Raw genomic sequence first — 26,843 nt, 5'->3', positions numbered from 1 at the left:
TTGTGCGTGGTAGGTCATGTTTGACCAATCTCTTGGAGTTTTTTGAGGAGGTTACCAGGAAAGTGGATGAAGGGAAGGCAGTGGATATTGTCTACATGGACTTCAGTAAGGCCTTTGACAAGGTCCCGCATGGGAGGTTAGTTAGGAAAATTCAGTCGCTAGGTATACATGGAGAGGTGGTAAATTGGATTAGACATTGGCTTGATGGAAGAAGCCAGAGAGTGGTGGTAGAGAATTGCTTCTCTGAGTGGAGGCCTGTGACTAGTGGTGTGCCACAGGGATCAGTGCTGGGTTCATTGTTATTTGTCATCTATATCAATGATCTGGATGATAATGTGGTAAATTGGATCAGCAAGTTTGCTGATGATACAAAGATTGGAGGTGTAATAGACTGTGAGGGTGGTTTTCAGAGCCTGCAGAGGGACTTGGACCTGCTGGAAAAATGGGCTGAAAAATGGCAGATGGAGTTTAATACTGACAAGTGTGAGGTATTGCACGTTGGAAGGACAAACCAACATAGAACATACAGGGTTAATGGTAAGGCACTGAGGAGTGCAGTGGAACAGAGGGATCTGGGAATACAGATACAAAATTCCCTAAAAGTGTCGTCACAGGTAGATAGGGTCGTAAAGAGAGCTTTTGGTACATTGGCCTTTATTAATCAAAGTATTGAGTATAAGAGCTGGAATGTTATGATGAGGTTGTAAAAGGCATTGATGAGGCCGAATCTGGAGTATTGTGTTCAGTTTTGGTCACCAAATTACAGGAAGGATATAAATAAGGTTGAAAGAGTGCAGAGAAGGTTTACAAGGATGTTGCCGGGACTTGAGAAACTCAGTTACAGAGAAAGGTTGAATAGGTTAGGACTTTATTCCCTGGAGCGTAGAAGAATGAGGGGAGATTTGATAGAGGTATATAAAATTATGATGGGTATAGATAGAGTGAATGTAAGCAGGCTTTTTCCACTGAGGCAAGGGGAGAAAAAAAACCAGAGGACATGGGTTAAGGGTGAGGGGGGAAAAGTTTAAAGGGAACATTAGGGGGTGCTTCTTCACACAGAGAGTGGTGGGAGTATGGAATGAGCTGCCAGATGAGGTGGTAAATGCGGGTTCTTTTTTAACATTTAAGAATAAATTGGACAGATACATGGATGGGAGGTGTATGGAGGGATATGGTCCGTGTGCAGGTCAGTGGGACTAGGCAGAAAATGGTTCGGCACAGCCAAGAAGGGCCAAAGGGCCTGTTTCTGTGCTGTAGTTTCTATGGTTCTATGGTTCTATTCCCGCAAAGAACTGAAGCCTACGTGTAACTCCAGGTCAGGGTCTTCAAAAGAACCCTGAAAGGAAAAAAGTAAGGACATTAAAGGTGGAAGCAGAGCTGTTTCTGAAGATGCAAGCAAAGGAGTTGCCGTTAGGTGCCATCATTGTTCCCAAACTCCACCCACCCTGAGCTAGGTGTATGCAATCCAGACCAACTGTGAAGATAATCTCTCTCCCCCTGCCTGGGTCATCAGGTACCCTCAGATCAGACTGGCCAGCAGTAAACATTCCACGTTAACCTCAGCAATGCAACTCATGCAAAGTGACCAGCTTGCTGCTGTGACTGTAGAGCATATAAACACAAAATTGAAAATAGGAGCAGGAGCTGCTGAAATGTTTCACAAACCAACATTGCTGCTCATTCTGATATGGCTGATCTGACCTTGGCCTCAGTCTCCTTTTACTCTTGATCCTCATAAACCTGGATTCCATTATGAGTTAAATATCAATCTTAGGCTCGTCTATACTTAATGACTCAACATCAATAGTTTTTTGAGTGGAGAACTTTAAGTGCTTGTGAGATTCTCAGGAAAGAAATTCCTCTTCTTTCTTCTCTGTTTGAAGAGCATTGCCTTTATCCAGGAGGGCAGCAGAAATGATTCAAAGATGTGTTCAAAGACTCCTTGGAGGAATGTAACATTCTGCTAATTTCTGGGAACCTCTGGCCTATGACAGTTCATAGTGGAGAAAGAATAGTCAGGGTGGTGTTGAGAGCACCAGGAACACACACAAGCCTTGTACAAGTTGGAGAATGAGTGGACAACCTCACAAATTACCTGCCTGCTGCCCTGACAGCAACCACTTGCCTATGGTTCCCATATTGACTTCATCAGCTACCTTAGAACCCACAAAGGCATGGTGGAACTGAACCATCCTCAACCCTGAGGGACTGAATAGGAAAGAAGCAAAATTCCCTCTAGCTAGGTTGTCCCCATCAGAGGAAAAAACCTTTACAGCATTTTCCTTTCCGTGCACACTTAAAAGCTTACATGTTTCAATAAGATTTCCTCTCATTATCCTTAACAGAGAGAATGGATCTCTCCTTCCTTGTTAGGTAACTGCTTCTCATGCTACCCAAATCAATAATGCCACAGAATTGTGATTTAATATTGAGTTACATATGGAGGGTTGTGCAGTTAAATTAAATAGAGAGGTAGATTAATTTTTGAAAGATTGTGGAAACAAAGGCTATGAGGGAACTGGCATGAAGTGGAGTTGAAGCCTAGGACAGATTAGCCATGATTATATTGGATAATGCAGCAGAGCTGAAGGCTGGTAGTCGAATTCTGCTCCTATTTTCTCAAGGTATTGAAAGCTTCAGACTGAATGCATATAGACATCTTCCAGATGACATTGCGAGACCTGATGAGAAACGATCATTCAGCTGCACCACCTCAGTCCTTTAGCCTGGATTCCCAGTTGCAATACAGATGTTACTGGGAGTATTTGATTTTAACACATAACTGATATTTCTAAGAAATCCCCTCTAAGAACTCTCACATCAAAGTGCCTAAAGCTTTCCACTTTGGGAACTCAATAACACTAATCCTATTTTCAATGTTTGCAGCCTAGTAATACTTGGACCTGTCAAAATCACTGAAGATAACTTGAAAGTTGCAGTTTTCAGTCCTGGATTCTTGATTCATAACAGATGTTAGAAACAGCATGTTAAAGATATCAAGAAACACTGTACATTTAGTTGGTACAGTCTGGCTGGGTAATGGTTTATAAAACTGTCTTATTGAATCAGTGTTTTCAAGGTAAATAAAGTGTTTAAGATGGTTTTGAAATATCAATTCTTATTCCTTATCACTCTCTAATAACGTACAAATATTAGGTGTTAATGCTCTGATGGTGACTTCTCCACTTACAGATAATGACTGTTCAAGAACTCAAGCACCACCATACAGTACCTGATAGCTGCCTACTCTCCTGGGAAAGCATCAATGCTGGCTTCAGTGGAGAGAAATTTTCAATAAATCGTACAAAGATTTGAGATTCTCTGATATTTAATAACTGCCAAAACACATTATTAAACATATCAACATGGAGTGGAACATTGGCTGTTCCCAACTTCAATGAATTGTTTTATGTGTTCTCCAGAATTTTCATTGCAAAGCATGGTGCAAGTTCACCTATTCCGCTGACTATTAACACTTCACTAATTTTGCTTAACATTAAGCAGTTGTAAAGCTTGCAAGTCTTCATTCCTGTGCTTAAAAAGTGTGAATGTTAATAATAAAGCAGGCTTGGGAATTCATGATTCTCGATCAACTGCATCAATGCATCAATTGAGCTAATTTTTCTTGCATAGTCTACTCACACTAACTCACTTGCTGCAGTGAAGATCATGCATATATTGGTCTTTCTCCAGTACATCAACATGTCAAACCTTATGTATTTCCTCCTTTTAATACATTCTCCATTATCTGATCACCAGTTCACAGCTGCACTCCCGGGAGCTTTCCTCCAGCTGCAGCACGTTACTTTACCATCCAAATATATCTGCCTTCCTCTATAATGACATTCCTGATGCAATAGCTTTACATTCTTCAGCTGTTATCTCAGATTTAATACATGACTACCTATTTGCTTCAGGTTTTAAATTTATGGCTCCACCATCTGATTTGAAACACCACCATGCACACTTCTCTACTGGCTCTATATATTTTGCCTCCATAAATTCTGGATGAGATGGTGCTTCTGGATGCATGCAACAGCTCTCTGGTAGTTAAAAAGTTAAGAAATCCAACTAACGACATCACTAAAAATACCTTTCCTGAGGTAAATTGTGTTAAATTATCACTGCAAAAAGTAAAGGGGTGAGCAATGGCGAAGTGAGTTCGGGGGATGAACTGATATGGCATGTTGCAGAATCGTTGCAGATGGAGTTCCAATGCCCGTACAACTGGGCCAGGTACAAGCTTGGATTGCTCTGGGTGCCAAGAGGAGTCGGGGCCCGGGCAGAGGAGTTCCAATGCCTGTACAAATGGCCCAGGTGCAAGGTTGGATTGCTCTGGGCGTCGAGCTGATTTGAAAAACTTGAGAGCGGCTTCAGGCTAGGTGACATAGTCTAGGCCCAAGCCCTTAGCAGTAGCTGGGTGCTAGAGCGAGGTATGATTCACTGGTACATATAGACAATTTAAGTGCCGGGCCAGATTGGAGGTGAGAGCTGATTTCACTTGCTCTCTGCGATGTTCACCTGCTCTCTCCAGGATGCCAGAGCCTTTCGTTGTTCGATTGTTTGGCCAATTTAAACGCCAATTTAGACTGAAAAGACAGGGTGTCAGGATGCAGGGTGACAGCCGACTTCACTCATTCTCCCTGATGGTCACTCCTCTTTCCATGGCGCCGAGGCTATGAAGACTGCCCCGGCTGCTGTGCTCCATGCTCGCTAATATGATGAACTGATTATCGAGGCTTTGAGCCTACTCTGGGCCGCTCCGGGGTTCAGATCTGAGGACTCAGTTTGGTTCAGAATGTTGTTGTTGGCTTCAATTATTTGCAGGATTTGTGTGTTTTTTTTTCCCTTATTTTGCACATCGAGTGTTGGTCTTCTAGTTTTTTTCCTTAATTGGGTTCTTTTGGGTTTCTTGCTTTGTGGCTATCTGTGAGAAAACAAATCCCAAGGTTATATAATTTATACATTCTTTGATATTAAAGGTATTTTGAATGTTTTGTTAAACATTATGGAGGTGATATTAGATTAGATTAGATTATGAGGACACTCGGTCCTCGTTTATTGTCATTTAGTAATGCATGCATTAAAAAATGATACAATGTTCCTCCAGTATGATATCACAGAAACACAAGACAGACCAAGACTAAAACTGACAAAAACCACATAATTATAACATATAGTTACAACAGTGCAAAGCAATACCGTAATTTGATAAGAGCACGGTACATGGGCACGGTACAAAAAAGTCTCAAAGTCCTGATAGCCCCAACGTCTCAAGCAGACGGTAGAAGGAAGAAACTCTCCCTGCCATGAGCTTCCAGGGCTGCAAACTTGCCAATGCAGCATCCTGAAAGCACCAGACCACAGGCCGACTCCGAAAACTTCGAGCCTCCGACACCAAGCACCGACCACCATCTCTGCTGAGCGCTTCGACCCCGGCCCGGCCGCCAAGCAACAGGCAAAGCCAAGGATTCGGGGCCTTCCCCTCCGGAGATTTCGGATCACACAGTAGCGACGGCAGCGAAACAGGCATTTCAGAAGTTTCACCAGATGTTCCTCCGTGCTCTCAGGTCTGCCTCTATCAAATCAGAATTGTGCACGGCCTCCTACTTGACACATTACAGATATTCATTACCGGAGAGGCCACGCGCGCTGCATTGTGCCGCCATCTTCTCCTCCCTTCATTAATAGTGAAGAAGGTTATTGTGAATTACAGGGGATCTTGATCAGTCAATGAATTGGGCTGAGGAATGGCAAATGGATTTCAATGTAAGTAAGTGAGAGGTGATGCATTTTGGAAAGTCAAACTAACAGTAGGGAACTAGGGAGTGTAATAAATGTACGGAGCACAAGGGCTTAGGTCATTGTAAGTCATGTCACAGGAAGAAGAGGTGTAGAAAAAAGTGCTTAGGATGTTTGGTATGTCACCAAAGACACTCACAACTTTCTGCAGATGTACTGTGGAGAGCATTCTAACTGGCTGCATCACTGTCTGCTATGGGGGTGCTATTGTACAGGACTGGTAAAAGCTGCAGAGACTTGTAAACTTAGTCATCCCCATCATGTGCCTAGCCTCCGTAGTATCCAGGATATCTTCAAGGAGCGACGCCTCAAAAAGGTGACATCCAACATGAAGGACCCCATCGCCCAGAGCATTTCCTGTTCTCATTTCCACCATCAAGAAGGAGGTATGGGAGCTTCAATGATTCTGGAGCAGCTGCTTCACTACCATCAAACCCATGAACACTACCTTACTACTTTTTTATTTTTATTTTTGCGCTGTTTATTTAATTTAACTATTTAATATATACACCCCTACTGTAATTCACATTTTTTCTCTAATATTATATATTGCATTGTACTGCTGCCACAAAGACAACAAATTTCATGACATAAACTGATGATATTAAACCTGATTCTGATTTTGAAATATTCTCTTTATCTTCACTCTTAATATCCAACTTCAAAGAAAAAAGCTGATTTTGATCGCCTTCATCAGTCAGAGCACTGAGTTAACAGCTGGGACATGTTCCGCTGTTACAAGATGTTGGAGAGGCTGCACTTGGAATACTCTATAGTTTTGGTCAGGAAAGACTGGTTAAACTAGAAAGAGTTCAGAGAAATTAATGAGGATGTGGCCAGGTTTAGAGGGCCTATATCATAGAAGAATGAGGGACAATCTTATAGAAGTGTTTAACCTTATATAAAGGGTTTAAAATTATGAAAGGCATAGATAAGGTGGATGGTAACAGTTTTTCCCTCTGCGGTAGGGGAGTCCAAAACTAGTGGGATAAATCTGGGGTGAGAGGGGAAGGATTTAAAAAGGACACGAGGGGGAATTTTTACATGTAGAGGGTGGTGAGTATATGGAATGAGTTGCCAGAGGAAGATATTAAGGCAGGTACAGTTGTGTCATTTAAGAAGCACTAGGAAAGGAATATGGAGATTTGTGGCTTAGAGGAATATGGGTTGAATGCAGGAAATCGGGACTGACTGGGAGGGCATTGTATTTGGCATGGTCTGGTTGGGTAGAAGGGCTCATATCCATGTTGCATTTCTCTATGTCTCTGACATTAAGTAATTTTTGACAGTACTTGCATTTTTCTACCTAAACACTAGATGGCCACCTGATTTGATTAAGATTTCATTGTAATTATATGTGATGGTGACGCATTGGTATTCCTTAAAAGTAGTTTGAACAGAATCTTAGGAATAAAAGCAACTCCATGTTATCTCGCCAGTTTGAGCATTTTCTTGTACAAATTGATCACAGTCCTTTTATTTTCAAAACCTTTCTAATTGTATAAAGCTCATTCCCTTCAAGACTTAAATATTTCTCCCATGTTAGGGCAATGCACTGTTTACTAAATGAGATACCAAAAAAAACCTAATATCTGGCTAGCCCCTATCATTGGGAATTGTTATATTCCAGTTTCTCTTGGCCCTCTCTCTCTGTTTTTATCAGCAATGCACACATGACTGCCCCACAGAATTTATTTTCCTTTCCGCCTCAAACTTGCTATTCTACTCAGTTTCCCCCCTTTATCTGCAGTCGGCACGAATTGTTCAACTCCCGACACTAAATTATTCTTTCTTTAGGTTTGAATGCAAGTGAAATCCTGATGACTTCATTCTTCAGTCCTCTGAATACCCATACATTTTATTTTGACATTTTGACTGCTTTCTGCTTATTCAGTCTTAGTTCAGTAATATCTTTTCCTCAGGTTTCAAAATAACACCTGGTGAATTCCCCTGTTATTTTCCTAGACTTCATATATTAAGTGGTTTTATAAACTTTATTGTATTCAATTTTGCCCTTTTTAGTTAACCTGAGAACATGAATGGCACTGCATAAATGTAAAAGTGTTTTGAACTACCTGTCTTAACATGTTCATCTTATTTTTCTCTTGAAAGCACAAGGATCAGCTGACCTAATCTTCCTAATTGATGGATCAAACAATGTGAGACAAGCTGAATTTCAGTTCATACAATCATTCATTGAAAATTTCATTAAAGATTTTAATATTGGCCCCAATGACATCCAGATTGCTGTGGTACAGTATAGCAACACCCCGAGAACTGAGTTCTATTTGAACACATATAACGCAAAAACAGAAGTGCTGAAAGCCGTAAACAATCTTCAGCCGAAAGGTGGAGGTGAAGCTAACATTGGAGTGGCCCTCCAATTTCTGATTGACTATCACTTTACTCCACCATCTGGGAGCAGGGCAGCACAGGAGGTTCCCCAGGTAATGATCCTTCTAACTTCAAGACCATCCAGCGATGATGTCCGGGGTGGAGTATTTTCAGTAAAAAAACAGGGCACCTTTACATTTGTTATTGGTGTGAAAAGTGCTGATGCAGCTGAAGCTAATAAGATAGCCACTGATCCGTCATTTACTGTGCTCATTCCTGATTACCGACGACTGGATTCAACACGGCAACAACTGATGCCTCTGTTTTCACTGGTGGCCAAAAAACAACTGGTGATCGAGGTGCAAGAATCTAAGGTAGAAGGTGGGCAACTTCCAATATTTCTAAGCATTTTTTTTTGTTTGCAGATGTAAGACAAATATCTTCTACAAAATAGATGACTTTCTTTCTATTAAAGCTGCTTTGTATGTACTGAAGATTTCAGTTTGGAGAGATAGCAACCTGTTCAAGGCTAAATAGCTCAGCAAATAGAAAATCTGCATTTGCCTTCTCAGAACTTTAAGAGTAAAGTTAAAAATGAAAATGAGATTCCAAATCTGTTTGTGTATATTTTAATTAATTTGTTCTACCTTCCTTAATAGCTACTTAAGGTTTGAATGATTTTAGCAGCAAGTACTTCAATAGGTACATTTAAAGTCAGAGAAATGCATACAATATACATCTTGAAATTCTTCTTCTTTGCAAACATCCACAAAAACAGAGGAGTGCCCCAAAGAATGAATGACAGTTAAATGTTAGCCCCCCCAGCTCCCTCCTCCATGCATAAGCAGCAGCAAAGCAACGACCAACCCCTCCCACCAGCAAAAAAGCATCGGCGCCCCCCACCGAGCACTCAAGTGTGCAGCAAAGCAGCAACGACACAGACTTGCAGTACCCCAAAGACTACTTGTTCACCCAGTAATTCAACATACCACAGGCTGCCTCTCTGAAAAATGGGTGTCCCCATTTCACAGTGGGAGGGGAGGCATAACAAACAACTCTCTGATTTATGATGTTAAAATTCTGTTGTGTCACTTTTTCTGAGCTCTGTGCCCGGAGGAGCTCAGGTCTCTGGACACACAGCCCACGGCAGCTATCCGGCTGCTCCCGGTGTTCTGTCTTTGCCTGTGACACCTCAGTCAGGGGCACCGGCCTTGAATCAGCCTTTATTCAGAGCCACAAAAATCCGGCACCTTGAAGGCATGCTAGACTTCCAGGCCACGTCCTTGGGATATCAAAAAGTGGCCGATCACGAGGCCCTGAGAGCTGGTCCCATTCCTGCAAAGAACCGAAGTCAAGAGTGTAACTCCAGGTCAGGGTCTTCAAAAGAAGCTTGAAAAGGGAAAAAAAGAGATATCAACGAAGATGCAAACAAAGGAGCTGCTGTTTAGTGCCATTATCACTTCACTCCATGAATTGGAATCTATCAATACATGCAGTACACATTATGAATGCTGAACACATCAGGCAGCACCTGAAGAGAGAGAAAATTTAATGTTTCCATATTAGTCGTGGATTGAAACAATAGCTCTTGTTTCCTTTTCTCTTAGCATCTGCCCCTTTTCAGCTTATATATGACCATATATAGCAGATTTGCAGTAATCCCAGTATTTTTCCTTAGAAGTAATGCTTCCTGTCAGTTTACACTCAGCCTGCTTACCAAAAAGAAATAAGCTTATTTGGAAGTGTTCTAGATTACTTCAGTAGCAAGATTCTTAGCTGACTGAAAATTGATGGCAGATAAGCCTTGCTCTACCCTCCCGCATAAACACTTTCACAATTTTCCCCTCCAGGTCTTAAAAACTTTCAAAAGTCCTGCTGACTTCAGTTCCCATTTGTTAGTTAGTTAACAGAGGGACAGTAACTGATGAATGTTGATTATCTATAGTAAAATCTTGTTACCATCATTCGATTACTTATATCATTGGCAAATGTCACTGAATTTTGTACATTTTAGAGTTTTTGTTTGCTTCTTCAATCAGTAAGTACCACATTCTTCTGAAGCACTGAATATAAATTGGAAAACTAAAGTAAAAAATATTGTAGTTATTATTGTTCAGATTCACTTAAAAATTTATATTGCTAAGCAATAATAATCCATCCATGAGCTAGCTGTCACATCTCTGCTGACATGATCTCAACCTTCAGATATTTGCTCACAAGGCTATGATCCTATAAATTACAAATACACAACTATCTCGATGGTTATTTGTTATGACAAAAATTATTTTCTGCTAACGTTTACAAGAATTCAATGTTCTAACAATCTTTGGCAGAATAACTAAATCTTTTGAACTCCTTCATCATTGTTCCAGTACAAGATCTAAATTTATTCTTTAGGTTTAAAGAAATTATGTGATGCAAAAGTTTCCATTATTCATCTAATCCAATGTTACTTTGCAGCCCAAGTCAGCAAGAGAGACATAATATTCCTGATTGATGGTAGTTCCACTGTGGGAAATGCTAACTTTTTGGAAATTTCCAAGTTTATTTCAAATATAGTCAACAAATTTGTAATTGGTCCGGACTCTGTGCAAGTAGGACTGGTGCAATACAGTGGTGATGCGCGGACTGAATTTTACTTAAATACCCACTCAAGACAATCTGATTTGCAAACCGCAATAAAGAAACTCAGATTGAAAGGCGGTTGGGAAGTCAACACTGGCAAAGCACTGGACTACGTTTCCAGAAACCACTTTACCAGAGCGACCGGAAGTAGAAAAGAGGACGGAGTTCCCCAGCTTTTGGTCATCATCGCTGGAGAAAAATCTCTGGATGATGTAAAACTTCCTGCAGAGACCCTCAAGCGAGCTGCTGTAATGACTCTGGCCATTGGAGTAAATAACGCAGACCCAGCAGAGATAAACGAAATTGCAATTGACCCCAGCTTAGTCTTCAATGTCGAACAATTCCGATCTCTCCCAAAGATAAAGGAACAAGTGCTGACACCACTCTCGACACTGGCTGGTGTAACTATTGTTTATGAACAACCGACTGAACCATCTAAAAAAGGTATCTCACCTTTAGAAACTACTGAATCTCTTTATTTTCATTAAACATGTTCCAGAACATTATATAATAGTTCTTTTCCCAGATTTGCTGAAATAAAGCAGTATCTCATGAGAAGAAATGTAGTCGGGGATTATTTGCATTTTCTTTGATTTGCCATTATGTTTCATCATTACAAAATCTTATAACAGCTGTATTTTAAAGTTATTATTAAATTGTTAGGTCCTAATTGTTGCCAATGAATGTACTGTATATGTTCCATAGATATTGTCCTTTTAGTTTCTCATGCTAACAATGCCTCTGAATGTCAAGAGTGCTCGGTTTGATTCCCCCTTGTTGTCGTTAGTATTTGCTGTCAATTGTTGGCATGTTATTGCTACTTATCAGGACATGCCTAATTAAGTTGTCTGCATGTTCGGATTCATACAGGGCAACACTTGAAAAGTTCTTCCTGGTAGTAATCAGCCAACTGTTTGGCCCAAGTGCTGATTGACTGCTGAATACAAAGTTCATGACATTAGCAGGTGATGCCCAAATACCAATGCATTTCATGTTATACCACGACTTTTTTCATTGGCAATGAGCATAGCTATAAAAACAGCAAGTCCATGTGGCTTGTGTTTTAAGCTTTCAAAGAAGAGTTATTTTCAAAGTTTAAGAAACAAATTACTTTCAAATTAAGAAGAAAGCATGCCTTTATTTAATATCTCAGACGTAGCTGATATTATATTGCAGTAACTGTGTATTTTATTTGGTTAGTAGTGGACAAGAAAGACATAGTGTTCCTTATTGATGGATCATACAACAGTGGAAGAAGAATTTTACCTGCTGTCCAGAACTTCATCATAAAAACAGTTGATGCCTTTGACATTGGAAGTGATGCTGTACAAGTAGGCCTAGTACTGTACAGTGATCTTTCAGACTCTGAGTTCTTTTTAAACACCTACTCATCAAAAGATGACATAATCTCTCATGTAAGAAGACTCACGCCGAGAGGTGGAACTGTTCTCAAGACTGGAGAAGCCTTGAAATATGTTCTTAAGTATCTTTTTACTAAATATTCAGGAAGCAGACACGAAGAGGGTGTCCCCCAATTCCTGGTTCTCATTACTGGTGGAAGATCAAGAGACGACGTAAAGGAAGCCTCGGAAAGACTTTCACGAGCCGGCATTAAAACTTTGGCCATTGGATTTGAGGATTCCAAAAAGCAACAACTTCAAGAGGTTAGTTTGGACCCCAGCTTGGCTCTTGATATGAAAGATTTACGTTCCCTACAAGAAATAAAGTGGGATGCGCTTTTCCCCTCATCAACTCTGAATAGTGTGACACAAACTTCTGTCCTGCCAATATCTCCAACTGCCAAAGGTAAATGATTTTTGAACTACTGAGCTTCAGTTAAACTCTCTTACACTTAATTAAGTAAATAGGAATATCATAGCTCTAAATAATCTCTTTTTTGAATATTCTGTAAAATGATAATATTCTTATTGTAACCAAAGGTTTCAGCAATTAATAAGCAACCTGAAATATTAATTCTTTTTGCCTATCAAAGCTGTTTCCTGACCTGTTGAGTGTTTTCATCATTTTCTGTTCTTGTTGCAGCGATATAGCCATATAGCCTAGGGGTTAAGGTGAAAGCCAATAATACCCTTTTGACCATAACTTTTGCAAAAATTCTTAGTGATATTGATCCTATTGTAATTGTGTAAAAATTATCAATGTGTTGTGTCTTAATAGGGTCATTGTTTCTGGTAAAGAGCTGTTCAGCTCCCTCTAACTGCTACAGGCATCTAACCACAATGTAGATGTATGGTCAAAAACAGCCAAAAATGAATGGCACAGATGAATTCACCATAAAAAGCGTGATCTCCCGGTTACCACCCATTTTAATTCTACTTCCCATTCCCATTCTGACATGTCAGTCCATGACTTCCTCTATTACCAGGATGAGGCCACACTCAGGTTGGAGGAACAACACCATTTATTCCATCTGGGTAACCTCCAACCTGATGGAATTAACATCAAATTTTTGAACTTTTGGTACTTGCCCACCCTTCACCATTCCCCATTCCTGTTTCCCTCTCTCGACTTATCTCCTTGCCTGCCCATCATTTCCCTCTGGTGCTCCTCTCCCTTCCCTTTCTTCTTTCTTCCAAGGTCTTCTGTCCTCTCCTATCAGATTCTTCCTTCTTCAGCCCTTTATATCTTTCACCAACTTCCCTGCTCTTTACTTCACCCCCTCACCCTCTCCAGGTTTCACATTTCACCTGTCACCTTGTACTTCTTCCTCCACCCCACCTTCTAATTCTGACTTCTTCCCTTCCTTTCCAGTCCTGATGAAGGGCCTTGGCCTGAAACGTCAACTGTTCACTCTTTTCCACAGATGCTGCCTGGCCTGCTGATTTCCTTAGCATTTTGTGTGTGTTGCTTTGGACTTCTAGATCTACAGATCTTCTTGTGTTTGTGGATCTAGGAATTGCTTCCTGCTCCAGTTCTAATTGTTGGGAATGGCTTTCCTTCTTTGTTACAGATGCTATTTTATAATTCTGCATTCTCCCATGGAAAATAATTGTATTCCAGAAAAATAGGTGACAAACTCTATGAATGGATTAAAAGCCATGTCAAACTGGAGGGAAACCATTATTTTCTGCCTTCTGGTTGTGGACAGGGACTGTGCTGTTCTTTAGCGGACAGACCTGGAGAAAGTGTTTCCATGCTATAATTGTTATATGGTTATATGATTTGCTACAACTCAACAGGACATTGGTGAAACCACACCTGAAGTACTGTGTATTTTCTGATGTCCTAATTAAAGGTGGTATACATTACAGACAATTCAGAAGGGTTCAGCAGGTTGATCCCTGAATAGAATATAGAATATAGAACATAGAAATCTACAGCACATTACAGGCCTTTCGGCCCACAATGCTTTGCCAATCATGTAACCTACTCTAGAAGCTGCCTAGGATTTCCCTACTGCATGGCCCTCTATTTTTCTAAGGTCCATGTACCTATCTAAGAGTCTCTTAAAAGACCCTATTGTATCCGCCTCCACCACCTTCTCTGGCAGTGCATTTCACACACCCACCACAATCTGTGTGAAAAATTTACCTATGACATACCCCCCCCCCCCCCCCGTACCTACTTCCAAGCACCCTAAAATTATGCCCCTCATGTTAACCATTTCAGCTCTGGGAAAAAGCTTCTGGCTATCCACACAATCAATGCCTCTCAAAATCTTATACACCTTTATCGTGCTTCCTAGCATCTTTTAGGGGGCAAAAACTGAAGGGTCTGTGCTTATTATACTCATTAGAAGAATGAAAGGTGACCTTACAAATGTGAGATTCTGAGAAGGGGTAGTGGTAGTGAGGTAAATGTTTCTCTTTGTAGGAAGATCTGGAATTAAGAGAGAATTTTAGAGTAAGACGTCACCATATGAGATGAGGATTTTTTTTTCAGAGGCTGGTGAAACCTTGGAATTCTCCATCCCAGAGAACTGTGGATGGCTGAATAATATAACACCAAGGTAGATTTTTAGTTCATATGGGAGGATGGCTGAATCAGGGACAGGAAAGTGGAACTGAGCACAAGGTCTGATCTTCCCCAATGATATTCAAAATGTGGACCAGGCACAAGGGGAAACTTTACTCCTCTTTCTTATTTAGAATAGAATTAACAGCGTCGCACCCAACTGTGTATTCCTGATATTCGTGCCTGCCCGTGATAATAACCACCTTATTCTGCTACCGAGTTCAGCCCCCAAGTCCGGATCAGAGTTCAGTTATATTGTACCGAGGGGCTGGATACACTTTGTATCTGGCCCTTTACCGTAGCTTGAATAGTGTCCACCATCTGGATAGAAAACGTTAAGTAAAGGTAAGTGGTTTGTCTTATTTTAAATTATTTAAATCTATCTTAACTATTTTTAAAATTCCTTGAATCTTAAGGATATTTAGAGATAGTGACGTGAACTTTGACAACACAAATTGTAAAAGGTGTCAAAGTTTCCTGAAAGAGATGAAACAGGTAGACAGTGTGATGAAGAAGGCAAAAGGCATGCTTGCCTTCAGAAGTTGGGCATAGAATATAAAAGTTGAGGCAGAATGTTGCAACTTTACAAAAAACTACACTTGGAGTATGATGTACAGTTTGGATGCCACAATACAGAATCAGAAACATATTTATTACCATCTGTATGTTGTGACATTTGTTGTTTTCTGGCAGTGGTACAGAGCAAGACAAAAATTAGTTCCTACAATTTACAACAAATAAGTAAATAGAACAAAAGGTGAATAAAAAGGATACTTATTTATTATTAATTCAGAGGAACAGCACAGTAACAGGCCCTTTTGGCCCAGTGAGCTGGGACTGTAAATCACACTGGCGTGACCAATTAAAATACTAACCCCTACATCTTTGGAAAGAGGTAGGAAACCGGAGCACCCAGAGGCAGCTGATGCAGTCCCGGGGAGGGCATACCGACACTTACAGACAGTGTGGAATTGAACTCTGGTCACTGGTGCTGTACTAACTGATACACGACAATGCCAACATGGATGCGTTGAAGAGAGTTCAGAGGAGATTCAACAGGATGTTGCCTGGACTGTGGGACTTTAGTTATGGGGAGGAATCTGGGCTCATTTTCCATGAAATGATGGGGACTAAGGATAACCTGATAAGTAAGAAGTATATAAAGCCATAAGAAACACATATAGAGCAGATAATCAGAATTATGGAAGGGTGTGAAAGGAAGGAATTTTAAAGAGGACTTGAGAGAAATGCTTTTTATTTCCGCAGGAAGTGTTTGGAATCTTCTGCCAGAGGAGGTGGTGGAGTCAGTTACAATTATTGTGTTTAAGAGACATTTAGACACTTAAATAGGCAAGGCACAAGAAGATATGATGTCACGTGGAACAATGGTGGTAGTGTAGAATGGCGGATAGGGCTGCATAGATGTGGTGGGCTGATGGGCCAATTTCTGAGCTGTACAACTCTTTGAATCTTATCAGTGCAGAATCAGGATTCACTAGCTAAGATCTAATAGGCACATGAATCTCTCTCCGCTGCATATTGTGAGTCCTTTAGCTCAGTAGAACCTATGGGGCTACAAAAAGATTAATGAGGTTTATCTGATTACATGGACAAGGACAAGGCTTTAGTCAAATGCAGCATGACCTGAACTGTGATCTTCGCAGTTAAAAGACAATTAAGAAGAAGAGAAAGAATGTTTATTTTCACTGGCCAGTCCCACTTCAGTGAATCCATTTGTTACATCTGTCAATGTTTTTTTTTCTTTTATACAATTCTACTAAAAACCCATTGATATGGGCTGCTTCAAAGAATGAGCTGCCCATTTTCCTGGGATGTGCAGCAGCAATCTGGACTCGCTGGAAGCAGAGCTGTAGAGTACAAAGTTGTCCAATGCTGGAGCAGAGTGAGTTTCGGATGAATGACAGAGTAACGCTTCCCCAAACTAATTTGCTCTGACTTTGCCAGAACTGGTCAAATGCTTGCACTGCCGGACGTTGAGCCTCTGAAATGTGTTGAATTTACAGGATTGTAGAAACACACATAATACAATGGGGCCTTTTGTCTCACCTGATAATGCTGGCTGCTATGCCTTTCTATACTAATCCCACTTGCTTGCATTAGGCCCATATCCCTCTCCTCTTCCCATATAAGTACTTGTCCAAATGCATTTTAAACATTGTAACTGTATCTTCCTCCTCTACCTGCTTTGGCAGCTCCTTCAAGATATTCACCGTCCCCATATGAAAGACTTACCCCTCATATCCTTTAAATTTATCCTCTCCCACCTTACACCTGTGCCCCAAAGTTCTCGATTTCCTCATATGAAAAAAATTCTGACTACACATCTCTGCCCCTCAAAATTTTGTAAACCCCTCTCAGTCTTCTATGTCTCAGTGAGAATACATCTAATTTAACCTAACTCATGTTTATAACTACATCTCATCTACAATCTCTATACTGCTGCATCTTTCCTGTTGTATGGTGACTTGAATTGTGCCCAAAAGTCTGATGAAGTGTAACCAACATTTTGTATAGTTGCAACATGCCACCTTAACTCTGATACTTAGTGTCTCCTTTTATCAGTTTAATACAAGTGTTGATGTTTTAATGACCTATCTCTGAAAAATTAGCATAATTTTACTTAATCAAACTGTTTCTTTCGTAGAGTAAATTATGACTCAAATTTACAGCATTATTCATGTGCAATTCTCTTTTTAGTTGTAACCAAAGCAGCCAAAAAAGATATTGTTTTCTTAATTGATGGATCATTTCATGTGGGAAACAGAAATCTACCAGCCATTCGCAACTTTATCACAAGTATAATTGAGAGCCTGGATATTGGAAGTGACAAAGTACAAGTAGGCCTCGTACAGTACAGTGATGCCGTAACACCTGAGTTTTATCTAAACACCTACTCATCAAAAGATGAACTCATTGCTAAAGTAAAGAAACTCACCCTGAGGGGAGGCAACGAGGTCAAGACTGGGGCAGCCCTGGATTACGTTCATAAGTATATCTTCACCAAATATGCAGGAAGCAGGAAAGAAGAAGGTGTTCCACAGTTTTTGGTTATTATTACAGGTGGACGGTCAAGGGATAATATCAAAGCACCTTCAGATGCCCTGCTACGAGCTGGTGTGATGACTTTAGCCATCGGAGCTAAGAATGCAATAAGACAGCAGCTACAAGAGGCTGCTTTAGAACCTAGTTTGGTTTTCAATGTGAAGGAGTTTAAATCACTTCCAGAGATTAAGCAGGATGTGCTGTTGCCATTATCAACTCTCTCTGGTGTGAAGATTATTTCTGAAACGCCAACAGTAAAGAGTATCAATGGTATCTGAATTTTATTCTTTGTAATTTGACAAAATATCTTGTGAAACCTGACAGCACTGTAGCATAATGGTTAGCGCAATGCTTTACAATGCCTGTTGTAAGATCGGGGTTCGATTCCTGCCACTGTCTGTAAGGACTTTAAATGTTTTATACTGTGACCACTTGGGTTTCCTCTGGGTGCTCCTGTTTCCTCCCACAGTCCAAAAAGATGTACGTTTAGGGTTAGTGAGTTGTAGGCATGATATATTGGCAATTGAAACATGACGACACTTCGACACATGGTGAAACATGGTACCCAGCATGATTCTTGCTGATTTGATTTGACGCAAATGATATATTTCACTGTATACTTCAATGTACAGTACATGTGACAAATAAAGCTAATTTTAATCTTAGTGTCATAAAAAAAAAGGCATCTGTTAGTTTTGCGAGACCATGGATCTGCGCCTGGAAAGTCTTCACTCTCCAGGGCACAGGCCTGGGCAAGGTTATATGGAAGACTGGCAGTTGCCCATGCTGCAAGTCTCCCCTCTCCATGACACCAATGTTGTCCAAGGGAAGGGCATTAGGACCCATACAGCTTGGCACCAGTGTCGTCGCAGAGCAATGTGTGATTAAGTGCCTTGCTCAAGGACACAACATGGTGCCTCAGCTGGAGCTCAAACTCACAACCTTCAGATCGTTAGTTGAACGCCTTAACCACTTGGCCACGTGCCCACAATATCTTCAATAATCTTAGTGTTAGATTACTAGAAACTACCGAGATGTTTGTGATTTCTATTCTCTGAATACTTGGGAACAGATACCAGAGAAAGCCATCCATCCTGTAACCCTTATCCAGTATTCAATAGGATTATGGGTAATTGTTGAAAATTTGTTAATTAGCAATAATACCAACATTAGCATACCATTTGCTGTTTGAAAATGAGGTTTACAAACCTCTACCACCCTTAGCTTGAAGACCTGGCTCTAATTCTTAGATTATGTTCTCTATTAATAGAATGTCCAACCAACAGAAATGCTCTCCTTCTCATAAATCTGTAGAATCAGGGAAAGATATGGCATGGAAATAGACAGTTCAGCCTTTGAGTCCTCAGCAAACATTCAGTACGCATTTTTTCTCGCCCATTTTGTCCTCCTCATATTCCAATAAGCCTCAAATTCCACCAGTAACAGGCACGTAAGGGGCAATTTGCAGTGGTCAATTAATCTGGAAACCTGCACATTGTTGGGACGTGGGTAGAATCCAGAGTATCGGTGAAAACTCAGGTGGTCACAGGGGGAATGTGGGAAGTTCACACAGTCAGCACTGGAGATCAGGTTCCTGGAGTAGTGAGGCAACAGCTCTACCAGTGGCACCACTGTGCTGCTCATGGATCTGTCTGTTGCTCAATCTACCCTCTTCATTGTTCTGAAAACTTCGATCAGCCACTGCTCCTACCATTCCTCCCCCCATCCAACCGTGCAAAACATCTATATTTAGGGAGTACAGCCCTATAGACCCTTCCTTGCAATTCCGTTCATAGCACAGATTTCTTTTCCATCTTACTGAGTTGTATTTCATTCTGGTAAATATTTTAGAAGAGTTTAATTTGCAGATGAGTACATCACACAATGATGTTTGTAAAAAGTAAGGCTGTCACTTCGGAAAGTTTCCAAGAAGAAGTTCAATTTAAGATACACACATCAAAGTTGCTGGTGAATGCAGCAGGCCAGGCAGCATCTCTAGGAAGAGGTACAGTCGACGTTTCAGGCCAAGACCCTTCGTCAGGACTAACTGAAGGAAGAGTTAGTAAGAGATTTGAAAGTGGGAGGGGGAGGGGGAGATCCAAAACGATAGGAGAAGACAGGAGGGGGAGGGATGGAGCCAAGAGCTGGACAGGTGATAGGCAAAAGGGATACGAGAGGATCATGGGACAGGAGGTCTGGGGAGAAAGACAAGGGTGGGGGGAAACCCAGAGGATGGGAAAGGGGTATAGTCAGAGGGACAGAGGGAGAAAAAGGAGAGTGAGAGAAAGAATGTGTGTATAAAAATAAATAACAGATGGGGTACGAGGGGGAGGTGGGGCATTAGCGGAAGTTAGAGAAGTCGATGTTCATGCCATCAGGTTGGAGGCTACCCAGACAGAATACAAGGTGTTGTTCCTCCAACCTGAGTGTGGCTTCATCTTTATAGTAGAGGAGGCCGTGGATAGACATGTCAGAATGGGAATGGGATGTGGAATTAAAATGTGTGGCCACTGGGAGATCCTGCTTTCTCTGCCGGACAGAGCGTAGGTGTTCAGCAAAGTGGTCTCCCAGTCTGCGTCAGGTCTCGCCAATATATAGAAGGCCACATCGGGAGAACCGGACGCAGTATATCACTCCAGCCGACTCACACGTGAAGTGTTGCCTCACCTGTAAAGACTGTCTGGGGCCCTGAATGGTGGTAAGGGAGGAAGTGTAAGGGCATGTGTAGCACTTGTTCCGCTTACACGGATAAGTGCCAGGAGGGAGATCAGTGGGGAGGGATGGGGGGGATGAATAGACAAGGGAGTCACGTAGGGAGAGATCCCTGCGGAAAGCAGAGAGAGAGGGGGAGGGAAAGATGTGATTAGTGGTGGGATCCCGTTAGAGGTGGCGGAAGTTACGGAGAATAATATGTTGGACCTGGAGGCTGGTGGGGTGGTAGGTGAGGACCAGGGGAACCCTATTCCTAGTGGGGTGCCGGGAGGATGGAGTGAGAGCAGATGTACGTGAAATGGGGGAGGTGCGTTTGAGAGCAGAGTTGATAGTGGAGGAAGGGAAGCCCCTTTCTTTAAAAAAGGAGGACATCTCCCTCGTCCTGGAATGAAAAGCCTCATCCTGAGAGCAGATGCGTTGGAGACAGAGGAATTGCGAGAAGGGGATGGCATTTTTGCAAGAGACAAGGTGAGAAGAGGAATAATCCAGATAGTTGTGAGAGTCAGTAGGCTTATAGTAGACATCAGTAGATAAGCTGTCTCCAGAGATAGAGACAGAAAGATCTAGAAAGGGGAGGGAGGTGTCAGAAATGGACCAGGTAAACTTGAGGGCAGGGTGAAAGTTGGAGGCAAAGTTAATAAAGTCAGCATGCGTGCAGGAAGCAGCGCCAATGCAGTCGTCGATGTAGCGAAGGAAAAGTGGGGGACAGATACCAGAATAGGCACGGAACATAGATTGTTCCACAAAGCCAACAAAAAGGCAGGCATAGCTAGGACCCATACGGGTGCCCATAGCTACACCTTTAGTTTGGAGGAAGTGGGAGGAGCCAAAGGAGAAATTATTAAGAGTAAGGACTAATTCCGCTAGACGGAGCAGAGTGGTGGTAGAGGGGAACTGATTAGGTCTGGAATCCAAAAAGAAGCGGAGAGCTTTGAGACCTTCCTGATGGGGGATGGAAGTGTATAGGGACTGGACATCCATGGTGAAAATAAAGCGGTGGGGGCCAGGGAACTTCAAATCATTGAAAAGTTAAAAGTTTAAAAAAATTTAAGATGGTGGGTTTTGCAAGCATCAGTTAGGATCAATAGTCTGGCAATATGCAAAACAAAGGTCCATAATCCAACTTGTGGTAGAGGTAAATACTTATTCAATTTTGCCACACTGTGAATTTATTTACCCAATGAAGTGTGATGGAAATAGATAGCAGATAATACTTGAAAAAAAAAGTAACTAGAGCAGGCTGGTTTTATAGGCCTACCTTCTTCAGAGAAATATATGGACAAGGGACATTAGATTAATTAAGAGAAGACACAGACTTAAGAAAGGTCATCAAGTAGATCATTGGACCAGTAATAGTGGAATAAATTATTTTATTTGAACTTGTACTAAATGCCTTTTTAAGAATTGGTGAGGAAATGGTTGATAGCTACATGTTAAAGCTAAAGTAAATTTCATTGTAAGGAGCATTGTTCATTGAAAAACCATACTGTGTTACAAAAATAGGATAATCTATATCACAGCCACCAGAGTTACTTAGGTAAATACTTCCTTGCTATACAGCTCTGTTCCTGGAGTTCTAACTCAGACAGGTATGGATATAGTTAGCATTTTTACTCATCTGACAGCTTTCTTTCCCATTCAATCAAATAATGGTGCAACTATGCCCCATTGCAAATTGAATGTGTGGCTCATCTGTGGTGTTTTTGCATGGAATACAGGAATACAATCTAAGCCTACACCCTCAGCTCATGCTTTTTCCTGGCAGATTGAAGGGATTTATATTCATATAGCGTGACTTTGAAACTTAGTATAGATGAGGAAGCAAAAATCATATTCAATAGACAATAGACAATAGACAATAGGCGCAGGAGTAGGCCATTTAGCCCTTTGAGCCAGCACCACCATTCACTGTGATCGTGGCTGATCATCCACAATCTTTTTCCCTTTTCCTGCCTTCGCCCCGTATCCCTTGACTCTGCTGTCTTTAAGAGCTCTATCTAACTCTTTCTTCAAAGCATCCGGAGAATTGGCCTCCACTGCCTTCTGAGGCAGAGCATTCCACAGAACCACAACCCTCTGTGTGAAAAAGTTTCTCCTCAACTCCGTTCTAAATGATCTACCCCTTATTCTTAAACTGTGGCCTAAACTTCAGTTCAAGCTTCACCAATGCATTTTTAAAGATGTATCTTAACTGCAAAACTAATGGCTGTTGTCTTAGGAGAAAACGTTGATACCCAGGAGCGAGACATTGTGTTCTTGATTGATGGCTCATTGGGAACCGCTGCTTCATTTCCTTTTGTCCGAGAATTTCTCCGTGGCACCATCGAACAGCTCAACATTGGGGAGAACATGAATCGCGTTGCGGTGGTGCAGTACAGTGACAAGGCAAGAGTCGAGTTTCCCCTGAATGCTTACTTGAACAAAGATGATGTTCTGGCTGCAGTGGAGAATTTGAGGCCAGTAGGTGGAAGAGGGCTGAATACAGGGGCTGCAATAGAGCATGTCATCAGGAATGTCTTCTCCACGGCCGCTGGGGGCAGGCAAGTCGCCAACATACCACAGATCTTGGTCCTCCTCATTTCTGGAAAGTCAAAAGACAATGTTAGGGAGGCAGCAGATGCATTGAAGAGAGCTGCAATCGTCACCTTTGTCGTAGGTGCTGCAGATGCAGACGGCCAGGAGCTGCGACAGATTGCATACTCTCCCAATCTGCTGTTTGCGGTCCAAGACTTCAAGTCACTTCATGAGATCCAGGATCAGCTGCTTCAGCCCTTGAAGACACTCATCATTGAAGTCATTAAAATGCCAACTGGAGTTAAGGAAGGTATATTTGATTAATTTTCAACCGCCTTTCAGTACCAAGTGTATGAAGTAACTAATTCTGATGTGATGACACAGACTCTAAGTGCACTGGCTTAAGGAGCCTGCGGTGTAGTGAGGTGAAATGTTGCCAGTTTGAGCTGATATTAATCTGACAGCATCCTGCACCATCCTTCAAGGTATAATAGCTTGCCAACACTCACAGCTAAGGCTCACACATTAGGAATAGCCACACTAAGGAAGTAGTATAGGCCCAGCACGAGAAGCAGTGAATTTAGTGGCTCATTTCAGTATCTCACTAAATTCCATGGAAAGGAGTGTGTCTGAGGTGATACAGGTGAGGAACTTGGGAAAATGGTGGTAGCAAAGGAACAAGCTTTCCATAGAGACTGAAAAAGAAACATCACTGAGAGAGAAACTGAGCACAGAAATACTCCGAACCAAGGGAACTAAAAGTTACGAAAGAAATACTCAATATAAGTGCCAAGGAGTAAAAAATGCAAACATAACTGAAAGAAACTTGTCAAGAATGTACTACTGAGAAAAGTAGGAACTATATCAATAAACAGAGAACATAACACACTGTAGGAGCAGAAAAGAACTTAGAATCATAGAACTACAGAAAAGTTAAACATGGAAACAGGCTCTTTGGCTGATAAAGCCGGTGCTGAATCATTTAAATTGCCTACTCCCATCGACCCGCACCCGAACCATAGCCCTCCATACCCCTGCCACCAATGTACCTATCCAAACTTCTCTTAAGCACTGAAATCGAGCTCGCATACACCACTTGAGCTGGCAACTCATTCCATTCCCTCATGGCCTTCTGAGTGAAGAAGTTTCCCCTCATGTTCCCCTTAAACTTTTCACCTTTCACCTTTAATCCATGACCTCTAGTTGAAGTCCCACCCACCCTCAGCAGAGTGAGTCCTTCTTGTCTGTAATAAATTCCATCTGCCATTTTTCAGCCTATTTTCCCAGCTGGCCCAGATCCCACTACAAGTTCTGATACTCTGGCTCGCCGAACCCCAGGCTTGGCATCATCTGCAAATTTGCTGATCCAGTTAACCACATTATCATCCAGATCACTGATATAGATGACAAACAACAACAGACCCAGCACCAATCCCTGCGGCACTCCACTAGTCATGAGCCTCCAGTCAGAGAGGCAACCATGTACTACCACGCACTGGCTTCTCCCACAAAGCTAATGTCTAATCCAATTTATTACATCATCTTGAATGCCAAGTAACTGAACCTTCCTGACCAACCTCCTATGTGGGAAATTGCCAAATGCCTTGAAAACATCCATGTAGACAACATCCATTGCCTTGCCTTCGTCAACTTTCCTGGAAATTTCCTCCAAAAACTCTATAATATTGATTTGAAATGACCTAGCGTGCGCGAAGCCGCGATGACTATCCAAAATCAATCCCTTTCAATGAAAATACTCATATATCTGGTCCCTGAGAATGCCTTCCAATAATTTTCCTACTACAGATGTCAGGATCACCAGCCTATAATTTTCGGGTTTATTTTTAGAGCCTTTCTTAAACAGCAGAACAACATTAGCTATCCTCCGACCTTCTGATACCTCACCTGTCATTAAGGATGATTTAAATACCTCTGCCAGGGCCCCTGCAATTTCTGCGCTTGCCTCCCACAGTGTCCGAGGGAACACCTAATCCACCCTAATTTGCCTCAAGACAGCAAACACCTCTTCCTCTGTAATCTGTATTGGGTCCACGTCCTCGCTGCTGTTCTGCTCACTTCTACAGACTATGTGTAAGTCTCCTGAATAAATACAGGTGCAAAACAAATATACATTTAAGATCTCTCCCATTTCTATTGGCTCCATGTATATATTAATTTGATCTTCCAGAAAACCAATTTTGTCCCTTGCAATCCTTTTGCTCTGAGCATGTCTGTAGAATCCCTTAGGATTCTACTTCACCTTGTCTGCAAGGGAAACCTCATGACCTTTTTAGCCCTTCTGATTTGTGTCTCTTGCATACTTTATACCTTATTGTCACCAAACAATTGATACTAGAACGTACAATCATCACAGCGATATTTGATTCTGCGCTTCACGCTCCCTGTAATACAAATTCTTATACTCTACAAGTACCTCATTTGTTTCTACTTGCTTATACTTGCTATGCACCTCTTTTTTTTCTTAACCAAGGCCTCAACGTCTCTTGAAAACCAACTTTCACTGAACCTCTTATCTTTACCTTTTATTCTGATAAGCACATACAGTCTTCGTATTCTCACAATTTCACTTTTGAAGTCCTCCCACTTACCAAGTACACCTTTGCCAGAAAATAGCCTGTCCCAATCCACTCTTGTTAGATCCATCCTGATAACATCAAATTTGGCCTTTCTCCAATATAGTGTGTCAACCCACAGACCAGACCAATCTTTGAAACTAATGGCATTATTGTCACTAAATGCAAACTGTTCCCCTACACAGGCTTCTGCCACCTGTCCTGCCTCAGATCAAATGTGGCATACTCCTTCATTGGAACTTCTATGTACTGATTAAGAAAACTTTCCTGAACACATTTGACAAAGTCTAACTAGTCCTTTTACTGTTTTGGAGTCCCTGTCATATGCAGAAAGTTAAAATCACCTACAATAACAATCTTATGTTTCTTGCAACAGTCTGCAGCCTGCAGGCTGGTCTATAATATAGCTCCATTAATGTCATCATACCTTTCTTATTCCTCAGTTCCACCTTTAAAGCTTCAGTAGGTGAGTTCTTGAGTGTTTCCTGACTAAACACTGCTATGCCATTTTCCCTGACTGATAATGCCACCCCACCCCCTTTAATGCCCTCTGGTCTGTTGCATCTAAAGCAATGGAACCCCAGAATATTGAGCTGCCAGTCCTGCCCTTCCAGTGACCAAGTCTCACTAATGGCTACAATATCATAATGCCACGTGTTGATCCACGCACTGAACACATCTGCTTTTCTTACAATACTTCCTGATTTGAAATCTATGCAGCTCAGAACATTAGTTGCACCATGCTCAAGCTTTGATTCCTGACTTTGTCAGAGGTCTTAACAGCATTTGTCTCCACAACCTCTCCGCTATTTGTTCTGGCATTCCAGTTCCATCCGCCTGAAACTCTAGTTTAAACCCAGACCCCCTTCCCCCCTCCCACCCCCCACTGTGCAGTACCAGCAAACCTTCCAACTAAGGTATGAGCTCCCCTCTACTTCAAGTGCAAATCATCCCTTCTGTACAGGACCCACCTTGCTTGGAAGAGTGCCCAGTGATCCAAAAATCTGATGCCCTCCCTCCTATTCCAACTCCTTAGCCACATGCTAAACTGGCTGATCTTCCTATTTTTGGCCTCACTAGCACATGCCATGGCTTGCAATCCTGAGATCACAACCCTAGATGCCCTGTCTTTATCCTAGCACCTAACTCCCTGAACATACTTTGCACAACCTTGTCACTCTCTCTACCTGTCATTGGTAACAATGTGGACCGTGACCTCTAGCT

General features: G+C 41.7%; 1 protein-coding gene across 3 annotated transcripts in view; it reads left to right on the top strand.

Annotated features, from left to right (window-relative positions):
* Window positions 1-26,843, top strand: part of LOC140199425 (collagen alpha-3(VI) chain-like) — a 66,867-nt gene that overhangs the window by 22,408 nt on the left and 17,616 nt on the right. Inside the window, exons 3-7 of one of the 3 annotated variants that reach the window (XM_072261498.1) lie at window positions 7,915-8,517; window positions 10,597-11,205; window positions 11,965-12,567; window positions 17,455-18,069; window positions 22,730-23,335. In XM_072261498.1, the coding sequence (XP_072117599.1) occupies window positions 7,915-8,517; window positions 10,597-11,205; window positions 11,965-12,567; window positions 17,455-18,069; window positions 22,730-23,335 (3,036 nt within the window). Of the gene's footprint in view, window positions 1-7,914; window positions 8,518-10,596; window positions 11,206-11,961; window positions 12,568-17,454; window positions 18,070-22,729; window positions 23,336-26,843 lie in introns of all 3 variants that reach the window. The other 2 variants (XM_072261497.1, XM_072261499.1) reach the window with 2 other exon arrangements.

The sequence above is a fragment of the Mobula birostris genome, chromosome 6 (genome assembly GCF_030028105.1).
Source record: "Mobula birostris isolate sMobBir1 chromosome 6, sMobBir1.hap1, whole genome shotgun sequence".
NCBI classification, from domain to species: domain Eukaryota; kingdom Metazoa; phylum Chordata; class Chondrichthyes; order Myliobatiformes; family Myliobatidae; genus Mobula; species Mobula birostris.
This window is presented reverse-complemented; position numbering and strand designations above follow the sequence as displayed.